Below are 20,190 nucleotides of genomic sequence, written 5' to 3'. Positions count from 1 at the left end.
AACGTGGGGAGGGGTTACCACTGGCATCTGGGGGGTAGAAGCCAAGGTTGCTGTTCAGCATCCTACAATGCACAGGGCAGCCCCACAACAAAGAATTATTGGGCCCAAAATGGAAATAGTGCTGAGGCCGAGAAACCTTGATGTAAAGGGAAAGAAACCTCTTTTTGGTAACCAGAAGCACAATGATTTTCTAATGTGCACTTCTTTTCTGTTCTCTGCAATAACGGAGCACCCTTTGAATTTTCAGCAGTCCCCATTGTCTTTGTTACCTAGGTAGTGGCAGCAGGGAAGGCTGGGCGATACAGCAGAATGAGTTTCGTGGGATGTCAGTTCTGGGACCACATCCAGCAAAGTCCAGATGCTGAGCCCCCTGGAACTGACTTTCTTTATGCTTCCACATCAGGTTCTGGTTGGCTGTCCAAGATCTCAAGAAACAGCCCCTGCAGGATGTGGCCAAGAGGGTGGAAGAAATCTGGCAAGAGTTTCTGGCTCCAGGGGCACCAAGTGCGATCAACCTGGACTCTCACAGCTATGAGATAACCAGTCAAAATGTCAAAGACGGAGGGAGATACACATTCGAAGATGCCCAGGTTTGTGTATCTGCGTGCATGCTTTCCACTCAAAAGATGTTCATTTGTCCACTCCGCCACCCCACCCTTTAATATAGGTCCAAGGCATTGTGGGTAGCTAGAATTTCAGGTTTTATGGTGTGTAAGGCCATCAGGGGAAACCATTCCAGGTAGGTGTGTAGTGAAATTCTTCCTCGGATTGTCTTCCTAGATTAGTTCCGTTACATAGAGATAGACATTTAGTTACAGGTGTTACCTTATCCGGGAGAATCTCAAAGTGTTTTTATGAAATCGTAAGTCCTATAGTAAGTCCGTGGGGGGATCTGGAAACCATAACACAGCATCAGCACAGGGGGTGTAGTCAGCTGCCAGGGCTGTGAGTCAAGCCCACATCTAACTGTGAAGCCCACATTCATACTACCACCCTACACTGCTTCCATAGTGATTTCCAGCTCTGCAGTTGCTATTTAGGGAGCACCTCTGCATCCCAGGCCCTGTGCTATGTGATAAGATAGCATAAAGAAGGGCAAAAGCTCCTGTCCTCAAGGAAATTATGGGCTAGTCGGGGAGAAAGACAAGAAAACGGGGAATGTTACCAATGTGGGAAGTGCCCCAAAGGGGTGAGCTCCCGGGTCTAAGGAAGCCCGTGGGAAGGACTCCTGTCCCTAGATGCCACAATTGGGCACAGGTTTTGGGGAGGCTGGCGAAAGAAACAGAAGCCACAGAAGCCACTCTAAATAGCAAGCTTTACCTTGAAGGCTGGAATGTACTGTTTCTAAAGATAAGCATATGGTCAGTTTTCTACTTCCTGGCCCCTCACTGTGATTCCCTCTCATCCATCCTACACCTGGTGACGGGGCTTAAGGTTTCGCTCTTGTCTCCTCAGCCCTCTTCACTTCTCTCACCTGTGGGGTCCCCACATAGAGAATTTGCATAGTTTGCTTTCCTACAGACATTATTGTCTAATTTAGGAAACTCAGTGGTCCTGATGCAAATAATAGCATGGGAACACAACCAGTGTCCCTTGTCATCCAGATTTGCCTGGTCATTTGCTCAGGACTTCAGAATGGAAACACCTTCCCAAGCTCAACACTGTAACTGTCTTTCTCTTCCCCTGGCCATGAGCTCCATTAAATGCTGGTCCCAGGCAGATTTGGTTCAATGTTATTGCTTTATGAAAGCTCAAGTCCCTCACCTTCTTTGCAGCTTCAAAGCAAAATATTTAAGTCATGATAAATCTTTTTTTTTTTTTTTTTGGTATGTGTCTGTGTATATGCTCTCAAGCACATATTGATGTATCCTGGTAAGGATAGTGATGGAGAAGCCCCTTGGGTGATAGGGAAGTTCCTTGGGTGATAGAGAAGCTCCTTAGGTGATAGAAAAGCTCCATGGGTGATGGAGAAGCTCCTTGGGTGATGGAGAAGCTCCTTGGATGATAGAGAAGAGCTTCTTGGATGATAGAGAAGCTCCTTGAGTGATGGAGAAATTCCATGGGTGATGGAGAAGTTCCATGGGTGATGGGGAAACTCCCTGGGTGATGGAGAAGCTCCTCAGGTTATAGGAAAGCTCTTTGGGTGATGGAGAAGTTCCTTAAGTGATGGAGAAGTTCCTTAGGTGATAGAGAATCTCTTCACATGAATGATCTGAAACACACAGCTCAACTCTCCATTATTCATGAAATATAAGACTAGGGATACTTGTCAGAACCATGACGCACCCCATCTACTATTATCACTCTGAGCATGACATCAGGAAGGATTTATTTTAATCTTTTATTATGGAAGCATGTAAACATGTGGAAAAGTGGAAAGAGCAGGACAACAAACCATTATGGATTCTCATCCAGCCTGAGCAATCATCAATACAGGACTGATCTTATTTTGTATCCACACCTACTTTTTCAGCTACCATTGGGTTATTTTTATCTTTTTTTATTTTTAATTTTTTTTTAATGTTTATTTATTTTTGAAAGAGAGAGAGAGAGAGAGAGAGAGAGAGCCAGGGAGGGGCAGAGAGAGAGGGAGACACAGGATCCGAAGCAGGCTCCAGGCTCTGAGCTGTCAGCACAGAGCCCGACATGGGGCTCAAACCCATGAACTGTGAGATCATGACCTGAGCTGAAGTCGGATGCTTAACTGACTGAGCCACCCAGGCACCCCACCATTGGGTTATTTTGAAAGTAAGTCTGAGACATTACATCTGAGACCTTAAAAATTAGCAACACTCTCTTTATATCATTAAATGTCAAGCAAGTGTTCAAATTTGTAGCAGTTGCATAAATGCCATTTTTTAACCTTATTTTAAAATCCAAATCCAAATCAGGCCCACACACTGCAATAGATTGACATGTCTTCCAAGTGCCTTTTAATTTACAGGTTTCCTTTATATCCCTATTTCTCCCTCACTGCCCTCTTACATTTTATTTCATGAAGAAATTGTATTCTTTGTCCTGTAGAGATTCCCACAGTCTGGATTTTTTTTTTTCCAGCCCGGTGGTGCTATTTAACATGTTCTTCTACTCTATTTCCCATAAATTAGTAGTTTGATTTAGATATTTAGTTGGGTTTATATTTGATTCTTATGGGCAAACCCACTTCATAAAGTATGTTGTCCTCTCTTGTCAGAAGACACATAGGTTCTAGTTTTCTCTCTTTTTGTGATTTTAGCAGCTATTGATATTTTTTGCTTAGACCCATGAGTTAATTAGGGGTTACAAAATGGTGATTTTGTAATCCTATCATTTTCTGGATTTATCAGCTGAAATACAAATAATCAAATACATCTACTATTAGATTATCTAATAATACAATTTATACAGGAAAGATAGGATAAGTGATTCTTTCTCTTTTTTCTTTAGTTTTCAAAATAATGTGTGGTTTCTATCATCTTCTAATGGTGACCAGTTAGGGTTTTTGTTTTGGTTTCAGTATCTTTGTAAACTCATAGGTTTAAACATATTTGATGTGTTTTAGTCAATTTTGCCTATTATTTTTATTGACGCTTGCATTGAGCCACCTCTAGCCAGTGGCTCCTTTTAACACCGTCCTCGTAGTCTTTGATGTCATCCAAACAGCAAGGAGGCTAAGATGTTCCAGGCCTTTCCCCAGTCCTGGAATCAGCCATTTCTCCAAGGACCCCTAGTTTCTCTTATTGGGAAATGGTTTTTAGAGACCATAATCTGGGCAATTGGAGGTGTTCGTTGTTCCTGTGTTGGTCATCATTTCTAGGCCTTTTCAGTGGACAGAGCTAGGAAATTAGTGGTTGTTGTTTGTGATAAAGACACATCATAAGTTCATACTGATTCTTTCTATCCAAATTGAAAATTACAGGGGATTTTATTTAACCTCTTCTTTTTATGTTTGTGCCTCCTTTCTCTATGCTGAGAATCCTGGCTCTCAAGGATGGTAGCATTCGTACTTCACATCATTACTCATCCACTGTATCCTCCATTACCACAGAGCAGTATCAGAGCCCAGTGCCAAAACTACCAGCAATAACATGATCGCTGGTTCTTTAATTGCTGCGTAGTATTCCCTTGGGTGGAAGCACCATAGTCTAGCCAACCAGTCCTCTCTTTTTGACATTTATGTTGTTTCTAACTTAAGAAAGATTTGATGGGAAATATTAGGAAGTCAGCAGGTTGTGCCTTGACCAGTTTCTGAATACACAACCTTCGTTAGTACAGTGTTCTGCCATTTTTCAGATACTTCCGCCAACATTATACCCCACTGTTGAGGCAGACTGGACACCAGGCTACTCAAAGCCTCTCTAAGTTCCTCATTAACTGTTAGGATTGGTCTCCTGGGAATTCAAATAAAACACTCTTCCTGGGGCGCCTGGGTGGCGCAGTCGGTTAAGCACCCGACTTCAGCCAGGTCACGATCTCGCGGTCTGTGAGTTCGAGCCCCGCGTCGGGCTCTGGGCTGATGGCTCAGAGCCTGGAGCCTGTTTCCGATTCTGTGTCTCCCTCTCTCTCTCTGCCCCTCCCCTGTTCATGCTCTGTCTCTCTCTGTCCCAGAAATAAATAAACGTTGAAAAAAAAAAATTAAAAAAAAAAAAAAAAAAACACTCTTCCTAAACAAACTTGTTTCAACCTGTTTGTTTCTTCAGTGCATTTCAACCATAAACATACAATGTGCTTCTAACTAGCAGCGTGACCTTGGGCGATACTTAAACTCCCTGAGTCTTCCTTTCCTCAACTGTAGAACAGAGGTATAGTGGTCCCTACGCATGGGGGTGGAAAGGGGACCAGGTAAAATGAAGCACATCAACAAGTAAAATGATCTGGCCCGCAGTAAGATTGGATAAATACTTACAATTTTATTTTCCTAATGCTATTAATGTATTTGATACTTTTAGGTTTAACATGTTTGGTGAAAAACTTTCAAATAATTGCATGTAATGTTAGCCCCATTGCAGTGTATCTTCCTCCTCAATTTATGTGTATTAGGTGATTATGCAAAAAGGGTGATTCTGTAGCCTTTTACGCTAAACCGGGAGTTGGTTAAAACAAAAACCAAAAAACTAAACTTCTGTAAAGGGCCAGACAGGATAAATTTTAGGCTTTGTGGGTCATATGGTCTGTGTCACTACTACTCAACTCTGCGACACAAAAACAGATATACTGTCACAACATTATAATGTAAACAGCATAAAGGAGTGGTTTGGCTATGTTCCAAACAAACCTTATTTATGGACACTGAAAGTTCAATTTCATATAGTTTTTCATGAAGTGTTTTTCTTTTTATTTTTTTCGACCATTTAAAAATGTAAAGACCATTCTTAGCTCACAGCACATAAAGAAATAGCAGGCCAGATGTGAGCCACACGCTGTAGTCTGAGACCCCTGTGCTACACAGTATATCATGAAAATCATTGAAACACTTCAAGAAACCCAGAAAGGTAGAAAATAGAAGGGTGGGGATGGTTAATCTTCTGTTTCTATGGGAGAGAGGTCAGATGGGATCTGTAGCACACCAAACCAACCTGCAAATATTTCCCAGTGGGAGCTGGAGGTCAGAGAGCAGACGGAGGAAAAGTCAGCCAGTCCCAAAATGCTCACACTGCGTACCCTTCCTGGTCAACACTGCTGCCTTCACCAGCTACACAGGGGTGATGCAGTAGTTTCTAGGTGAGGAAAAGAGGTTCAAATCCTTAGCAGCCCGTGACCGCCCAGGACTTGCACTCATATCTCCCAACTTGTTGGCCAAGTGTCTGCGGCTCAGATCCACGGCCCCTGGATTGTTAGTGCTCAGGGCTCGGGTATCATGCTGACAGCTCAGGAAACTCTGGTCTCTAAAGAAGGGCCCTGCGGGGAAGCAGGCTCTGATCCTGCTTCTGCCACATGCTTTGTCTAGGATTGTAAATGTCTAGATATTTAAGTCTTTTAAGCTTGCTTTCCTCATTTTGTCCAACTGCAAAGTGGGAATGATGACACCCATGCCCTTTGAAATCCTCCCTAGTTGGGATCAGGATCTCTGAGTGGCTTCCTCAGCTGGTCACAAGGGTTCTCATAAGTCCCCTACAGGGATCAGAACACCAATGAAATGTGAGCATGTGCCCTACTATCAGGGGTCAGTAGTCAGAATAACGTCTCAGCCAGATTCATGGATTCCTTTGAAATGGGGACTGGGGGTGGGCACAGGCTCTCCCTGAGGATTTTGTTTTTTATCTGACCACATGCATTGTTATAGCAAAGTTAATTGCCTGTGTTTGCTTCCTGTGGAAATATTTCACAAGACACCCCGTCAGCATGGGTCCCGCATTTGCAACTTGTGTTTTGCTGATCCATTTGGCTTTTTTGAAAATTTGGGCCAAGACCAAATCTTCCATAAAGGTCTGTGGGCTGTGACCATAGCCCTCAGCTGTTTGCTGTGTTGTTCCAATTTCATAGATTTAGCTTTGTGAGGGGAGAAAAAAAAGAAAATGGGCCATGATTTTTTTTTAAAGGACTCAGTTCTTTACACCAAGGATTGACTTCTCTGTCCTGAACCATGGGCATCAGAGGACCTGCACTGTCACTGGCTTGCTATGTGGTCTCAGGCAAGGATCTTGACCTTGCGTGCCTTAGTTTTCTTACCTATAAAATGGGGATGATGTCTTCTGTATAGCCCTCTAAGGATTTGGGGGAAACCAGATGAGCTAATGGCCCTGAAAAATTTTTAAGTAAAAAGTGCTATGTATTTATGTGCATGAACTCACAAAAATTAATGGCTCTAATATTCCCAAGGTCTTAGCATTCCAAGCTTTCTTGGATCAAGAAAACTTCTCCCAAGATGTCCACTTTTCTAAGGAATTCTTAGGAGAAAAATGCAGAAAAAGTACGTGGGAGCCAAATGCTGGGGGCTCAAGTGTCATCATGAAGAATTCAAAAATTGTCACCCTGAAGGTAGTAGGAAAGCTTTGAAGGCTTTGAGATAAAAGGGGTATCAGAGGATGGTGGGCAGGGAGAGCTGGAGTAAGAGAGGTCTGAATCTTGGGGCATGTAGTCTAAAGCTTTGCTGGTGGTTTTGGGAGGAGAAAATTAAACCACAAGAAGTATTGAGAACCTAAGACTTCCTCTTTGGGAGTTCGCCTCTTTCCAGAGCCTCCCCACAGGCTGCAGGAGGGAGTTGGACATCAATTGGCTGGCACAGTGGCTGCCTGGCTTCAATTTAAAAAGTCTCAGATATTCCCAGGACTGTGTCACTGGGTCTCTTCAATCATGTGTCTGCCTCCCCGTCCATCCATTTCTTGAACATTCTCCCATTCCAGTTGGGAGGCCTTGACCTGTGAGCTATGAAGTTCTATAGCGAGGGAAACTGCAAAGGAAGCAGGAGGCCCCGATGACTCTTTGCCATTAGGCAGAGCTTGTCTATAAGCACACCATTCTTTACAAGCAAAACAAAACAGACCTAAGAAAACACTTCATTGGGATTGGATTGGATTGGATTGGATCGGATTGGATTGGTTTGGGTTGGATTGGGTTGGGTTGGGTTGGATTGGGTTGGATTGGATTGGATTGGAAATCTGTCCATCAAATGGACTGACAGTTGTTGAACTGGGCAGACCCAACCATCCTTTGGCTCCAGTTCCTTCAGGTTTCTGTGTCGGCTTCAGAGCTGTCCAAGCCCTGCTGCTTTCCTGACCTACAGCAGCTGCTGAAGTGCCCCCACTGAGGCCCCTCTGGGTCTTCCAGCACCTCTGGATTTGCAAGTTCTTTGACGGGAGTGGGAATTTGGTCTTCTTACCTTTCATAAGTCCCCATGGCACTAAAGTGATACTCTGCATGCAGTTCAGTTTTTTAAAAATTTCCTTGACAACTCAGTCCAAAATTAGAATACTCTCAGCTGCACCTGTGAAGACAAAGGAAGGACAATTTGTCCCGTGGCTTTCCACTTTGAAAAATATTGCCAAACAACCTCGGGGGACACATATAGTAGGTGATCAATAAATACCGGTTAAATTAAATTTCTACAATATGCCAATTCAGCAAAACTTGGAATATCCAATAAGAGTCAGGTGTTCTAGGCTCTGGGAATGTACAGATCCATAGGAGGGCCCCTTCCCCTAAGTAAGCCTCAGTCTAACTTACTGAAACTCTACCTGGCCATCATCCATGCATGGAATGATCGAAGAGCAACCTCAAGACCAAAATGAGGACCAGTAATGAAAGAGATGAGAAATATACCAGCAAGTCTATACCTCCCTTAAGCAGACAAGAAGCCTCTAGTCAAAAGTTTCTATTATTATCTCAACGAAGATGTTTAAAAGGAACTTGATTAAGGAATGCCAGGCTTCTAACATTTCCTTTTTTTAAAAGCCAGAGCCCAACTCTTAAAAACTGAGAACAAACTGAGGGTTGATGGGGGGTGGGGGGGGGAGGGGAGGTGATGGGCATTGAAGAGGTCATCTTTTGGGATGAGCACTGGGTGTTGTATGGAAACCAATTTGACAATATTTCATATATTAAAAAAAAAAAAAAAAGCCAGAGCCCAGTGGAATACATATTTACGTTTGTCCCAGATTACTCAGAAATAGGAGCCTTTGTAGCCTGGTGAAGGCTGTTCATCTTTGCTCTAGTGGTGGAGGTGGGTGGCTTTGTGTGCCTGTATCACAAGACTGCACCAAGTTTCCTGATATTAATCTTCAATTGGAGGGCATTTCCTGGTAGACTTCCCATGCCAGACCTATTTTAATAAAGAATGCCACAGCACTGCTGGCTCCAGGAGTTACTCATTTTATTCTGTGGGTGGTTTTATTTTAGGAAGATGAACAGCAGAGGGAGGGATACATCTTCCAAAAGAACAAATCCGTTGTTTGTGATCTGGTCCTGCTTATTACCACACAGACTAGTAGTTCCTGGAGAGAAGACACCAGAGAACTAAATGCCAAAATTTCGTTGTCGATGCTTCATAGATTTTTTGCACCAAACCCCGTGACTTTGAAGAGGAAAAGGAAAACACTTGTCTAAGTTGATACCCGTGGTATTTGGGTACATGAAAGGCAATACACAAAGATGGCTTCAAAGCTACTCTTATGTAAAGAATAGGAATTGAACCGCATCAAATTACTGCACCTTTTGGTCAAATTGACCATGCTGATACAGATGATTTGTAGGGTAAAGACCAATGAGAATGTACTCTTACATTCTCTTATGATTTGACTGCTGCATTGCATAGAAACAAGCATCCTCTTGTTCTGCTTAGAAGGACAAAGAAACCCAAATGAGGGCCTCTCATTTAAGATCCATATGACTCTAGGATAGTCATCCAAAGCTGCCTCCGTGAGGACAAGCTACCACCTTTCACGCAAGTGGGTATCCATATTGCCATGTCATTCTTTCTGTTGTCTCTCCTATAACTGTTTAGCAAATACTGATTTAGGACCCACATCAAGACTTTACCACTGTGCAACCCTATCTTCTGTCCTCCTGCAGGATCAGTGTTTAAACAAGTGCTAATTTTCCCTAGGCCTCCTCTAACCATGCCTAGGATCTGAAGGCTTTTGGTTTAGGATACTCAAGAGTCTCTCAAAAGGGATCTGCTCAATGGCTTGCTTTGCTACACATTTGTTGCTTATGGCTGCCCAAGGGCTCAGTCAGCCCCCAGAGCTTTGTCAGAACAGGCCCTTCCTTCTGGTGTAGAAGGCAAGTGGTACACAGCCTGGGGGGTAAGAAACCCGAGCCGGTTGATCTGGGTGACCCAGCTGTTACCATCACTGATGATGGAGGTGGTAAATGGTTCCCAAAGGGTGGTTCACCTACTACTAGGATGGCTCAGCTCAGGCCTCGAGAGGAGACCCCTAACGTTTCTGCTGGCCACACACTGAGGGCTTCTTTTGTCCCAGCCACGCAGCACTGACGCCCTGGAAACCCCAGCTGAAGGATGATGGAAAGCAACATGGTGCCAGGGAAGAGCATGAGCTTGGGGGGGTCACACAGTTCTGGGTTCAAATCCTAGCTCTGTACTTGGGCCAGTCACTTAACCTTTTAGAGTTTCGGTCTCCTTATCTATAACGTAGGGCTATTTCAGTCTCAGCACTGATTCAAAGCAAACAATAGCAACTAAATAAAATGATGTAACTGGGCTCTGCCTCACCCTTCCTCCCACCCCAGGGATCTTGCAGTCTTTGGTCTCACCCCCGTGTCATCCCTAGCAAGGGCAGTCACAACACGAAGGCCAATTATTATTATTACTTTACAGGTGCACAGTTTTTGTAGTGCTCTCACTGCTATTTGGGCATTTAATCGTGTGATCGGCAGGGCCGGAGAGGGGCAGAGTCAGGACCTGAATCTTAGTCTTTGGTTTCCACCACTGAACAACAACATCACATTCTGCCTCGCGGGCTCATTTCCTCTAACAGATTGCAACGGACCCAGCAGTTCCCAAAGTCTAGATGTTGTTCCGGGAAGCCTGGGTGTGAAGGGCAGAGATGAGGCACATGTATCTGCAAAAAGAAAAACAGGGCACTTGAAAATCACAAGAAGGGCTCTTGGCATCGGTGCAACGCTCCAGCTGAGTGGTTTCCTACTCCAGGAGGATGTTCGAAGGCTGGGAAATGAGGCCGTAGCTGGTTTAGGACCCCACAGCAGCGAGGATATGAGGGTGCTCTCAAGTAATTCAGCTGCTCCAGCAGGCCCCCGGCATTTGTCCGATTACCTTCCCCAGTGCTCGTGAGGGTCACTGTGCTTTGCCTAAAATTAAAGGAGATTTCCAAATGAGGACGATCACAGCAAAACATTCTTTGAAGCCGGTGTGGTTTTGAGACAGCTTGCACCGCTCGCTCCTCCCGGCTCCCACGTGTCTTGCACCCTACTGATCCCAGTTGTCTTGCTTCTGCCTTAGCATCCCAGACGGGCAGAGCTCTCCGTCCTGGGGCTGGGCCCAGAAAGGGAAATGAGGGTGGAGTGTCCCATCAAGGTGACATCCCGGTATAATAACCGTCAACTGCTCTGGGGGTGTGATGCCCAAACCCCACAGAGAGCTGTGGGTAAGATGTCCAGTATGATTTAGGGCCCTAGAGCCTCAGTGGCTCAGCCTATGGAGAACCACCCTCACCCTCCCTGGAGTCGGTGATACCCTTCCCTTGTGCGGGAAGGCAGATGTGGACCCTGGTTGTTCTGCTTGTTCATGGTCCACTCGGCTATCTCTTTCTGAGGAAAGGAAGGGGAAGGAAGGAGGAGGAGGAGGGGGAGGAGGGGGAAAACTAAGGAAGAGAGGAAAGAAATGACGAAGGAGGGAAAGGAAGAAAGGAGAGAGAAAAGATGGGAAGGAGGGAGGATGGGAAGGGAAGATAAGACAGGAAAAGGCAAAGAAGAAATGGGAAGATCAAACTTATTTTTCTCTAGCCCCTGAGGGATTCTGTCAGTGGGGGCTCCCTGGTTCTTCCAGTAGCTCCCTTGCTCTTTGCAAATTCTAGATATACGTTTCCCTTAAGACTGGTTGTCTGCAAAGCAGGGGAAACAAACCAGAGCCTCCCATAAATCAGGAGAGGTCATTGCCAAGAGCTTTGTACACTTGCTGTCCCTGGCAGTGATAAACTCATTGCATTTGGGAACTGGCCGAAGACCCTGAGTCCTATCTTAATTCTCGTTCCCAGAAAAACCTCAGCTCTCCGTTCACCCACCCCCTGTTTACTGTCTTTGTGCTTCTTCAACAAAGCTGGCAAGGAGGAAGGAACAGAGCTCCAAAAACTGGGCACATCAAGGCACCATTTCTTGGCTTGGGGGAGCAGAGGAGTGTGGGGGAGAGTCATGGATCTCTGGACTGCGGGAAATAGAGGCCCAGGCCTGAAGCCTCCAGGGGCCCTGCCGGGGACACGGGAGATCTGCACACATCATCAGATGGTCTCTCTCAGACCTGTGCCTTGCATCTGCTGTTGTTACTTTGGTGGTTGTTCCCTCACAGGGTAATTTGAGACTGTCCTACTGATGGCCAAGGGCTAGCGATGGCGTTGACAGATTAAGACAGCCTTATTGAACCCACCCCCAACAGGTCATGTCCTCACTCTCTACCTCTCCCATACCATCCCCACCTTGGCTCTGGCTCTGCAGGTGGCATGTGACATGGAGAAGATGAGAGCGGTGTCCACACTGCTCCTCTGACCCACATGGAGCCCCTGGAGAGTAGACCATCCCGGTCGGCCACTCCATCCTGCTTGCCCCTTCTTGCTCTGGTTGACCATCTATGCAGCGGAAAGACCAGACTCACCAACCCTCCATCCCCACGGAACTGGGAGATACTTTTCTCTCTGTCCACTCACATCTTCCTACCTTGATGAGGATCTGTGGTTGTTTAGATGATGCTTCCCTCTCTCTGGCAGGGTAGGCCACCCATCCCATATACAACATTCACAGCACCCTGTGCTTATGCTTCTTCTTTGTAGCTTGTAGCTCAAATACACCCCCAGATCTACAAAGGTGACTTATGGGAGTGGGCCCCACCGCAAGAAGCCAAGCAAAATTCACTAGTGGCTGGACCTGAGACTGCTTTGGGGGGAGTAGTCTATCCCCTTCGCGCATCAATCTTACCTAATAGAATCGAAGCTTCACGACAGCAGGGGCCTCATCTGTCTTATGCAGGCTGTAACCTCAGTGCCTGACAGAGTGCCTACACCTAGTAGGTTCTCATTAAACACTTGCTGAATATTTCCGTGACTAAATGTTGGGGAATCCGCTTTATCCTGCTCTTTTTTTAATTGACAGGTTCCTTCTTTTAACGGACCAGGCTTTTCCATCCCACAGTGAGGTTGGCGGAATTAGCTGGATCAGGGGAGAACTGTGTTGCCAAAGCCAGAAGGGCCAGGCTAGGAGAGATTTCCTTACCTCTCTTGGGGCAGTGGAGGGGGGTGGAGGGTGGGGACTGTTTTGTGAGATACACCTGGGATTTATATTCCTCTGAGAAGTCAGAATAAGAAGCAGGGACCTGTTACCTTGGAGAGGGGTTTGGAGAGGGCCCAGGCATGAGTGACAGGTCTCTCCTGATGACTCAGGAGCCACCTGGCTCTGTCAGCCAGACAGAAGCGATGCCTGAGACAAGAAGGAGACAGTGAGTCATTTTTACTCTGGATTCACATTTGTACCTAAGATTTAAACGTTAGAACAACTTAAAGAGACTATGTATGAAAACAAAGACCAAAGCGGTGCTTTGGCCTTAGCTCTGAGGCCATTAGAGATGACCCAAGATGTTCACACATGGGATTCCTTTGAACTGAGTGCGAGCCCCGCTCCCCTTCCATGCAGAGGGCACAAACTGATGTGACCATAAACCACAATACATATGGAGCCTGCAAACTTGCTGGGTGTTAAACTCAGACAAGCACTTCAGTGACCCTGGAAACAATGTAGATTCCACTAACACGGAACCCATATAATAAGAGATAAACACACATTGTTCCCACCCTCAAGGAATTTAAACTAGAGTGGGCTGGATTTTTGTCTGAAATTTGCAGGAAGTGAAGCATGTTCTCACTAAGTGTAGTAAACGCAACACGTCTGGGTTATCAAAGTCGGTTCAAATCCAAGCCAATGTTGAGTTTTGCTTGGCTCCTTGCAGTGGGCCATCCCATCAGCTGGGTTGCACCCTGCTGTTGTAAACGTGGGGGCATTCCAGGAGGAATGAAGCAGGTGCCTGAACTGAAGATGAGATGGAAAAGGATCCATATGTGGCCAAGGAGTTTGTTGCTTTCTACTTTCACTTTCTTTTGAAGTGGGAAGGGAGAGGCTCCCAGCAAACCCTTGCCGTTGTCCAAGGTTCCTCTGGGGTGCAATAGAAGCCTAGCCAGGTATCTCTACAATGTGCTCCCCCCACCCCAGCTAAGGGGAGACCTCTCTTCCTCTACCCTCCCCTGGAGGGCAAGTACCCAAGGAAGAGGTCCTTAATGACCAATCCAGCCTCTCAACTGAGCACTGTCTCCTCACTGACCAGCTTTTCATTCCCTCAAGTGCTGGGGTCCTTGTCCAGCTTCACGGGATGAACAGTGAGTGAACATAAGGGAAGATGCGTCCTCTGCCAAGCCAGCCTCTGCCGGCAATCCCACCATCCCTAGTTAAAGCCCACTGTCCCTCTTAATAGGTCCTCTCTTGCGACAGCCAGGCTCTCCTGCTGAGGTACTTTCCATCACAACTGATAAGTAATGCTTTTTCAATCAACAAACTCTCTCTTTTAAGGAACCAGGCTTTTCCTGCCCTTGTTGAGGACAGATCTGTTAGGAAGGGCCCACAAACTATAGGAATTAGCTGGAAGTCAAGGGTGAAATTCATCACCAAGACCAGAATGCAAATGCCTCGAGGAGCCCAGGAGAAGAGAGAATACTACACCACAGCATCTGCCCCTCCTGGATAGAAGCCTTAGGCCCGCTGCACTTGCTCACGTACTCCATAAATGGTTGCCAAGGGCACCCTTTCAGGATGGGATGGTGACTCTAACATGTACAACTGACCTAATTGCATCATTGCCTATGTGTTTTTTTTTTTTTAATTAAGCCTTTTCTTCATTTTCTTAATGTTTATTTATTTTTGAGAGATAGAGTGTGAGTGGGAGAGGGACAGAGAGGGAGGGAGACACAGAATCTGAAGCAGGCTCCAGGCCCTGAGCTGTCAGCCCAGAGCCCGACGTGGGGCTCCAACCCACGAACTGTGAGATCCTGACCTGAGCCGAAGTCGGACGCTTAACCGACTGAGCCACCGAGGGGCCCTTTTAATTAAGCTTTTTATTTTGAGATACTGCTAGATTCACATGCAGTCATAAGACATAATACAGAGATGTACCATTTATCCAGTTTCCCGTAATGGTAACATCTGCAAAACTATAGTATGATTTCATAACCATGATATTGACATCGCTACATCCACTGAGTATCAGATTTCCCAATTTTACTTGTACTCATGTGCATCTGCGTGTGTGTGTGTGTGTGTGTGTGTGTGTGTCTGTTTAGTTCTGTACAGCTCCATCACGTGTGTAGGACAGAGAGGCATTTCATCACTGCAAGAATCTTTCATTTTGTCTTTTTTCATGTTTTTTTAATTTTATTTTTATTTTTTTTATAATTTATTGTCAAATCGGTTTCCATACAACACTAACCTCCCCTCCCATCCCCCTCCCGTCCTTAACCCCTGGCAACCACTCATCTGTTGTCTGTTTCTATAATTTGTCATTTCAAGAACGTTATATAAATGGAATTGTACAGTATGTAACCTTCTGGGGATTCCCTTGAGATTTCGCTCATCACAATTCCCTTGAGATTCGTCCAAGTGGCTGGGTGTATCAGTACTCAGTCCTTCTCAGTGCTGTGCCTGTGGTTTTAATCATTAAGCAATATTGCATCTCAACATGGCACCAAGGCCCAATTACAAAGACTTTGGGACATGACCCTTGAGGATGTTTCGCACTAAGAGAGAAAATAGATTTTGTTTGGTGTTTCTGGGTGGGGCAAAACAAAACAAACATTGCAAGTGTTTCTAGATGCACGGAAGCATGCCTGTGTGTTTCTTTCCTAAACCAGTGGCCAGTTGGGTTGCGATTCCCCTTAGCCAGTTGGGTTGTGGCTGATAGTTCTTTCTTGCGTCTTCCCACTTCTTCCCCCTCCCAGGAACACATCTACAAGTTGATGAAGAGTGACAGCTATGCCCGCTTCCTCCGGTCAAATGCCTACCAGGACTTGCTGCTGGCCAAGAAGAAGGTATCATTGGGAAGGGCAGGCCTGCCTTTCTTAGCACTGTTGACCCTTGCCTGCTGCTTGCTGCTGGCGTGAAATGAGATGATCATCCCTTGGGTTTTATTTATTTTCTCTTTTCTTCTTTCCCTTCTCTATCTGCTCCCTCTCTAAGGGAAGACAGAACTGTCACCACCCCAGCACCGCCTCCCCCCCCCCCCCCAGCCGCCGCCAAGGTCCACAGTGTGGCTTCCTGTCTCCATGTTCCCATTACCTTGGTCTGCAAGTGTTCTGCCCACAGCAGGGAGCGTAACCAAATACTGAGTCCACAGTGGCTTGGCACAAGGATTCAGGGCTAGCAGTGACCCCAACGAGTCCCTTAGGAAACCAGAAAGAGACCCTCACTACAAAATCCAACCCCCTCACCACAGATTTTATCTCCCTGACCCACTCAGGGATGAAGATGAGGCAAGGATCGGGGCAGAACATCTGGGTAGAAAATCTTACACGTGCCGAGCCCCTCCTCCAGTTCCCAGTCTGGTCCCGGAAGTCATTCCTGGGATCATTCCCTCCCTGATCCCCCTTTCCCCTCCCTCCCCGACCCCACAGCGTTTGCCTTTTCTTTTAGCCATAAAGTAGGTGCACCCCAGCTTCTTATTCCTCCTCCCCTTGGAATCAAGTCACGTTCCCTGCAGACCTTGACGTCTGGAGTTGGGGGCGGGGGTGCCCGGGGACCCTCGGCACTTCAGTGGCGAGGGGCAACTGAAGCAGGAGGAACTCAGCTGGATTTGGGGAAGGAGGGAAGGGAGAGCAGGGAGGGGCATGGGGTCTGGGAAAGGGGAGGCAGGAGAGATGATGGCTCAGGATTCCAGTATCCCTGCGAACCCTCTGCACTTTGCCACCTGTGCTCTGAGACCCACGGTTGGTTAAGTGTGGCTCTCCTTGCACTCAAATCCACACTTTCGTGCCACGCTAGCTATGTGCACACCTCTTCTCCCCTCCCAGCCAGCCAGCCCCAGTCCCTAAGCATGTGGTTGTCCACCGCCACACTGTCTGTCAGGCCGCGTCCCCCCAGCCACGCGGCCCTTCTTTCTGTGTACTGTCGACCTCATGTGCCAGGATCCTGTCTGTGTATCTGGTCAGTACCATTTAACTCCAGAGTCTAGAAGAGCATTTATATCCCGCTATCCTGCTGTTAGATAGCCCTGAGAAAATCCCTGATAGTCTGAGAAGGGAAAAAGGACTTCTGGAAAGCCCAGGTTGTCAGAAACCCAGCTTTATTGGTTGCCTGCACCCTGTCCATCAAATGTCACTACTGTGATGGAAAATGGAAAGCCTGGCCTCTTGCCAGCTCCCTTACAGGAGGATGTAGGTAGAGGAGGCTCTGATGGAGGGGAACATCAGATGCCCATTTTTTTCAAGAAAGGTTATGGACACTTCTGGTGTCTCCAGCCCAGATCTCATGGGAGATGGTCGAAGCAAACGTTCCCCTTTCTCATGGCTCCAGACCCTGAACTGATCACAGTCTGGAGAAATCCTGAGGCTCTAGCAGTCCAGCCCCTCCGAGCCCGTCTACATACCCAGGAGAAGCCAGGAGCCACTCAGTCTCCTTGTGGCTTTGAACTCAAGGGGAGAGCACACCCCGGGCTCAGGGAGTGGAGCTGATACTCCTGTGCCTGCAAGTCCTCCCGATCCCGGAGGAGGTCACTGAGTGAGGGAGGAACCCACGGCTTTCTGTGAAACATTACGCATGAAACTCACTAGAATTACCCTCCCAGCCCCCAGATTATAGGACGTTCTTCGGCAGAAAAGCTCTTACCGATGCCAACACCCTTTCAATATCCAGGGGTCAGTTGTTGCCAAAAATAGTGACAAAACCTACTTTTTTTTCCCATATCTCCCTGAGAGTCTCCAGGTGTGGACTGGATTTGTAACTCAGCATTTTCAGGTAGGCCTAGAGTGCCTTGATTTCAAAGATGGGCTTTCCATGTGACATAAAGGTCCAGATCATGAAGGTACGTGAGAGTCACAAGCTCCAGCTACGAGAGGGGACGAGGACGGGCCTCGCTTTTTCTGCTTTTCCATCTCGTGATGGAGTCTGGAGCCACAGCCTCCTGAGCCTTCATCCCTAGTTCACCCTCTGTCCTAATGATGTCAAAGATAAGGTTAGTCACTCTGGCAAACCAGGTTCTCAAGGGGCAGGTGAGCTGGGTTTTGAGGGCTCCTCCGGGACAATTAGGCACCCATGATGATTTTCCAGGGTAGCTCAGAGGGCTCATGCAAGGCAGGAACCCAAGTGAGTCAGGCTGACGGCGACCCTCCGTAAACACCAGCCCAGTAGCCAGAGGACAGGAGTGGTAGGCACACCATGCTAGCTGCAGGGCTCAGGAGCAGCCTGACCCAAGCCAAGTGTGTGCCACCTCGGGCCGCCCACCGATTGAAGCTGAGTCCTGCTGTCCCCAGAGCCGAGACTTGGTATGGTACCCTTCGGCTCCTTGTGTAAGGAGAAAGACCAGCCTGGCTCTACCGTGGGGTGTCGTGTGTGTGTGTGTGTGTGTGTGTGTGTGTGTGTGTTGTGTTTTCCTTCTGCAACATCCTGTCTTCCGGCAGCCAGCTGAGGGGACGGGGGCATGACTGCCAAAGAAGCCCTCTGACCTTGTCCACACAGACAGGCGGCTGCCCTTTGCCTGCCCCTCTGCTTTCGGCACACTGGAGACCCACAGACACCCAGCTGCTTGTGCAGCTCTCCAGTTTCCATTATTTGCTGTGTGTGTGTGTGTGTGTGTGTGTGTGTGTATGTGTGTCCATGTGAGTGATTGTACTCTCCAGATTTCCCAGCCTCGGGCTCAGGACCCTGGAACAGGGCTCTGGGATAAACTAGCAAAGATTCGGGATGTAATTCTCTCCCAAAACCTCTCAGAAAAGCTAGAAACTTAGGGAGAGGGTCAGGTGCCCACCAAAGCCTCCTCTCCTTCTGTGGTAGTGAGTGACTAGGCTTGGGGGAGCATTCACGGGCTTTGTCTCTTCTGGTCCATGTCACGGGCTCCTTAGCTAAGAGTTCTCCACAGCGGTCCTTGAGCCTCCTGTAGCCTGCCCTGTGTAAAACTTGGGGTCACCTGCCTGCGTACCGAGAGAGCATTTTCTGTCCAAAACACTCCTTCTGAGGCCCAAGGCCCTTTGCCGAATAAAAGGGCATGCGTAGACACTCCTTGCTCTAAGAACACAGAATGAAAGTCAACAGGGGGCCACTAGGCAGTCACCAAAGTTAACAAACTCTCTGGCTGCATCTGGGTGGGAAAATCCCAGAATCCCAACCCAGATTATGCATGCAATTGACGACCTCACCTTGCCCATGGCCACTTCCTGATGTCTCATCAGCATCCCCGACAGACCACCTGGCCCTCAGAGCTAGTCTGTTCTGGGTCCCCACCTGGGGCCCTAGATGTCTGCCTGCAGGTTGAAGGACCCACACCAGGGGCTCCTGCCCATGAGCACAGCCAGTGGAGCAGGCTGCTCCAAACTGCTGACCGTGGCCCCGTGCAAAGGCACAGGGGCTCCCACTCCGAGCCCTGCAGTGCGACAGATGGCCCCTAGAGGAGCAAACACCCCTCTCTCCTAACTGCTCCAAGAGGCAGCACCATTTCTGGCAGGCTTGTTTTCTGTCTCTCCCACTGACTCACCTACAGCGCTGGCCGCTTCTCTTTTCCCATTTTTTCGCCCTGTTTTGCTGTTGTTTTTGCTCATTAGCTGCCGCTGCTGCTATTTGGAAACCACGTGTAAGCTGAAGATTTTTTTTTTCTGTATTTTTCTCCCTACCTTTTTTTTTTTTTTTTTTCCCCTAAAGCCAGAAAGTGAGCAAGGTCGTAGAACCTCCTTAGAAAAGTTCACTCGCAGTGTGGTAAGTTCAGCTGGTTTTCTTCCCTCAACGTTTCTTCTGGGTTTTTTTTTTTTTTTATTTTGTTTCTTCGGTTGTCGTTGTTGTCGTCGTCGTCGTTTCCTTCAAGGCGGGAGGGAGTCCAGCGCTTTCCCCACTCAATACACCCCTTTTCTTTTGTGAGCGTCTGCAGCTTCTCTTCTAGGGATGGGTTTGCAAGAGACCAAGCGGCTCCCTCTGCAGAAGGTGCACACACAACCGCCCTGCCTCGGGCCTTGCATTCGATATTCCGCTCAGGGCTTTGGGGAGGAGGGACCGTGCTGCCCTTGGGGCCGCTCGGCCTGTGCATCTTCTGCAGCAGCCCAGGGAGAAGGCCATCGAACTGTACCACAAACTAAATTGGCTCAGAGCCGTAGCTCACCTGAAAAAAAAAAATTCCAAATTTCCCTCTGTGAATGAACTCTGGCAATCGCGCAGGTGCAGGTCGCGAGCTGATGTTGCTGTGTGGCGGCTTTTGCGTGTGCAGAAGGTGGCCGTGCTGCATGGGTTCTGGCAATGCAGTCTAGCTGGCGTGTGTGTTAGTGGCCTCTGCATGAGCTCCGACATCCCTTACAG

At 47.4% G+C, this 20,190-nt stretch overlaps 1 protein-coding gene across 13 annotated transcripts in view; it reads left to right on the top strand.

Annotated features, from left to right (window-relative positions):
• The window catches only part of RGS6 (regulator of G protein signaling 6), a 599,839-nt gene that overhangs the window by 558,591 nt on the left and 21,058 nt on the right, over positions 1-20,190 (top strand). For 12 of the 13 annotated variants that reach the window (XM_086709359.1, XM_086709357.1, XM_086709358.1 and 9 more), the window contains 3 exons: positions 404-590; positions 15,639-15,728; positions 19,546-19,599. In XM_086709359.1, coding sequence (XP_086565485.1) covers positions 404-590; positions 15,639-15,728; positions 19,546-19,599 — 331 coding nt within the window. The remainder of the gene's footprint in view (positions 1-403; positions 591-15,638; positions 15,729-19,545; positions 19,600-20,190) is intronic. The other variant, XM_086709369.1, reaches the window with a different exon arrangement.

Source organism: Puma concolor, chromosome B3, assembly GCF_028749965.1.
Source record: "Puma concolor isolate L17-30 chromosome B3, mPumCon1.1.hap2, whole genome shotgun sequence".
NCBI lineage: Eukaryota > Metazoa > Chordata > Mammalia > Carnivora > Felidae > Puma > Puma concolor.
This window is presented reverse-complemented; position numbering and strand designations above follow the sequence as displayed.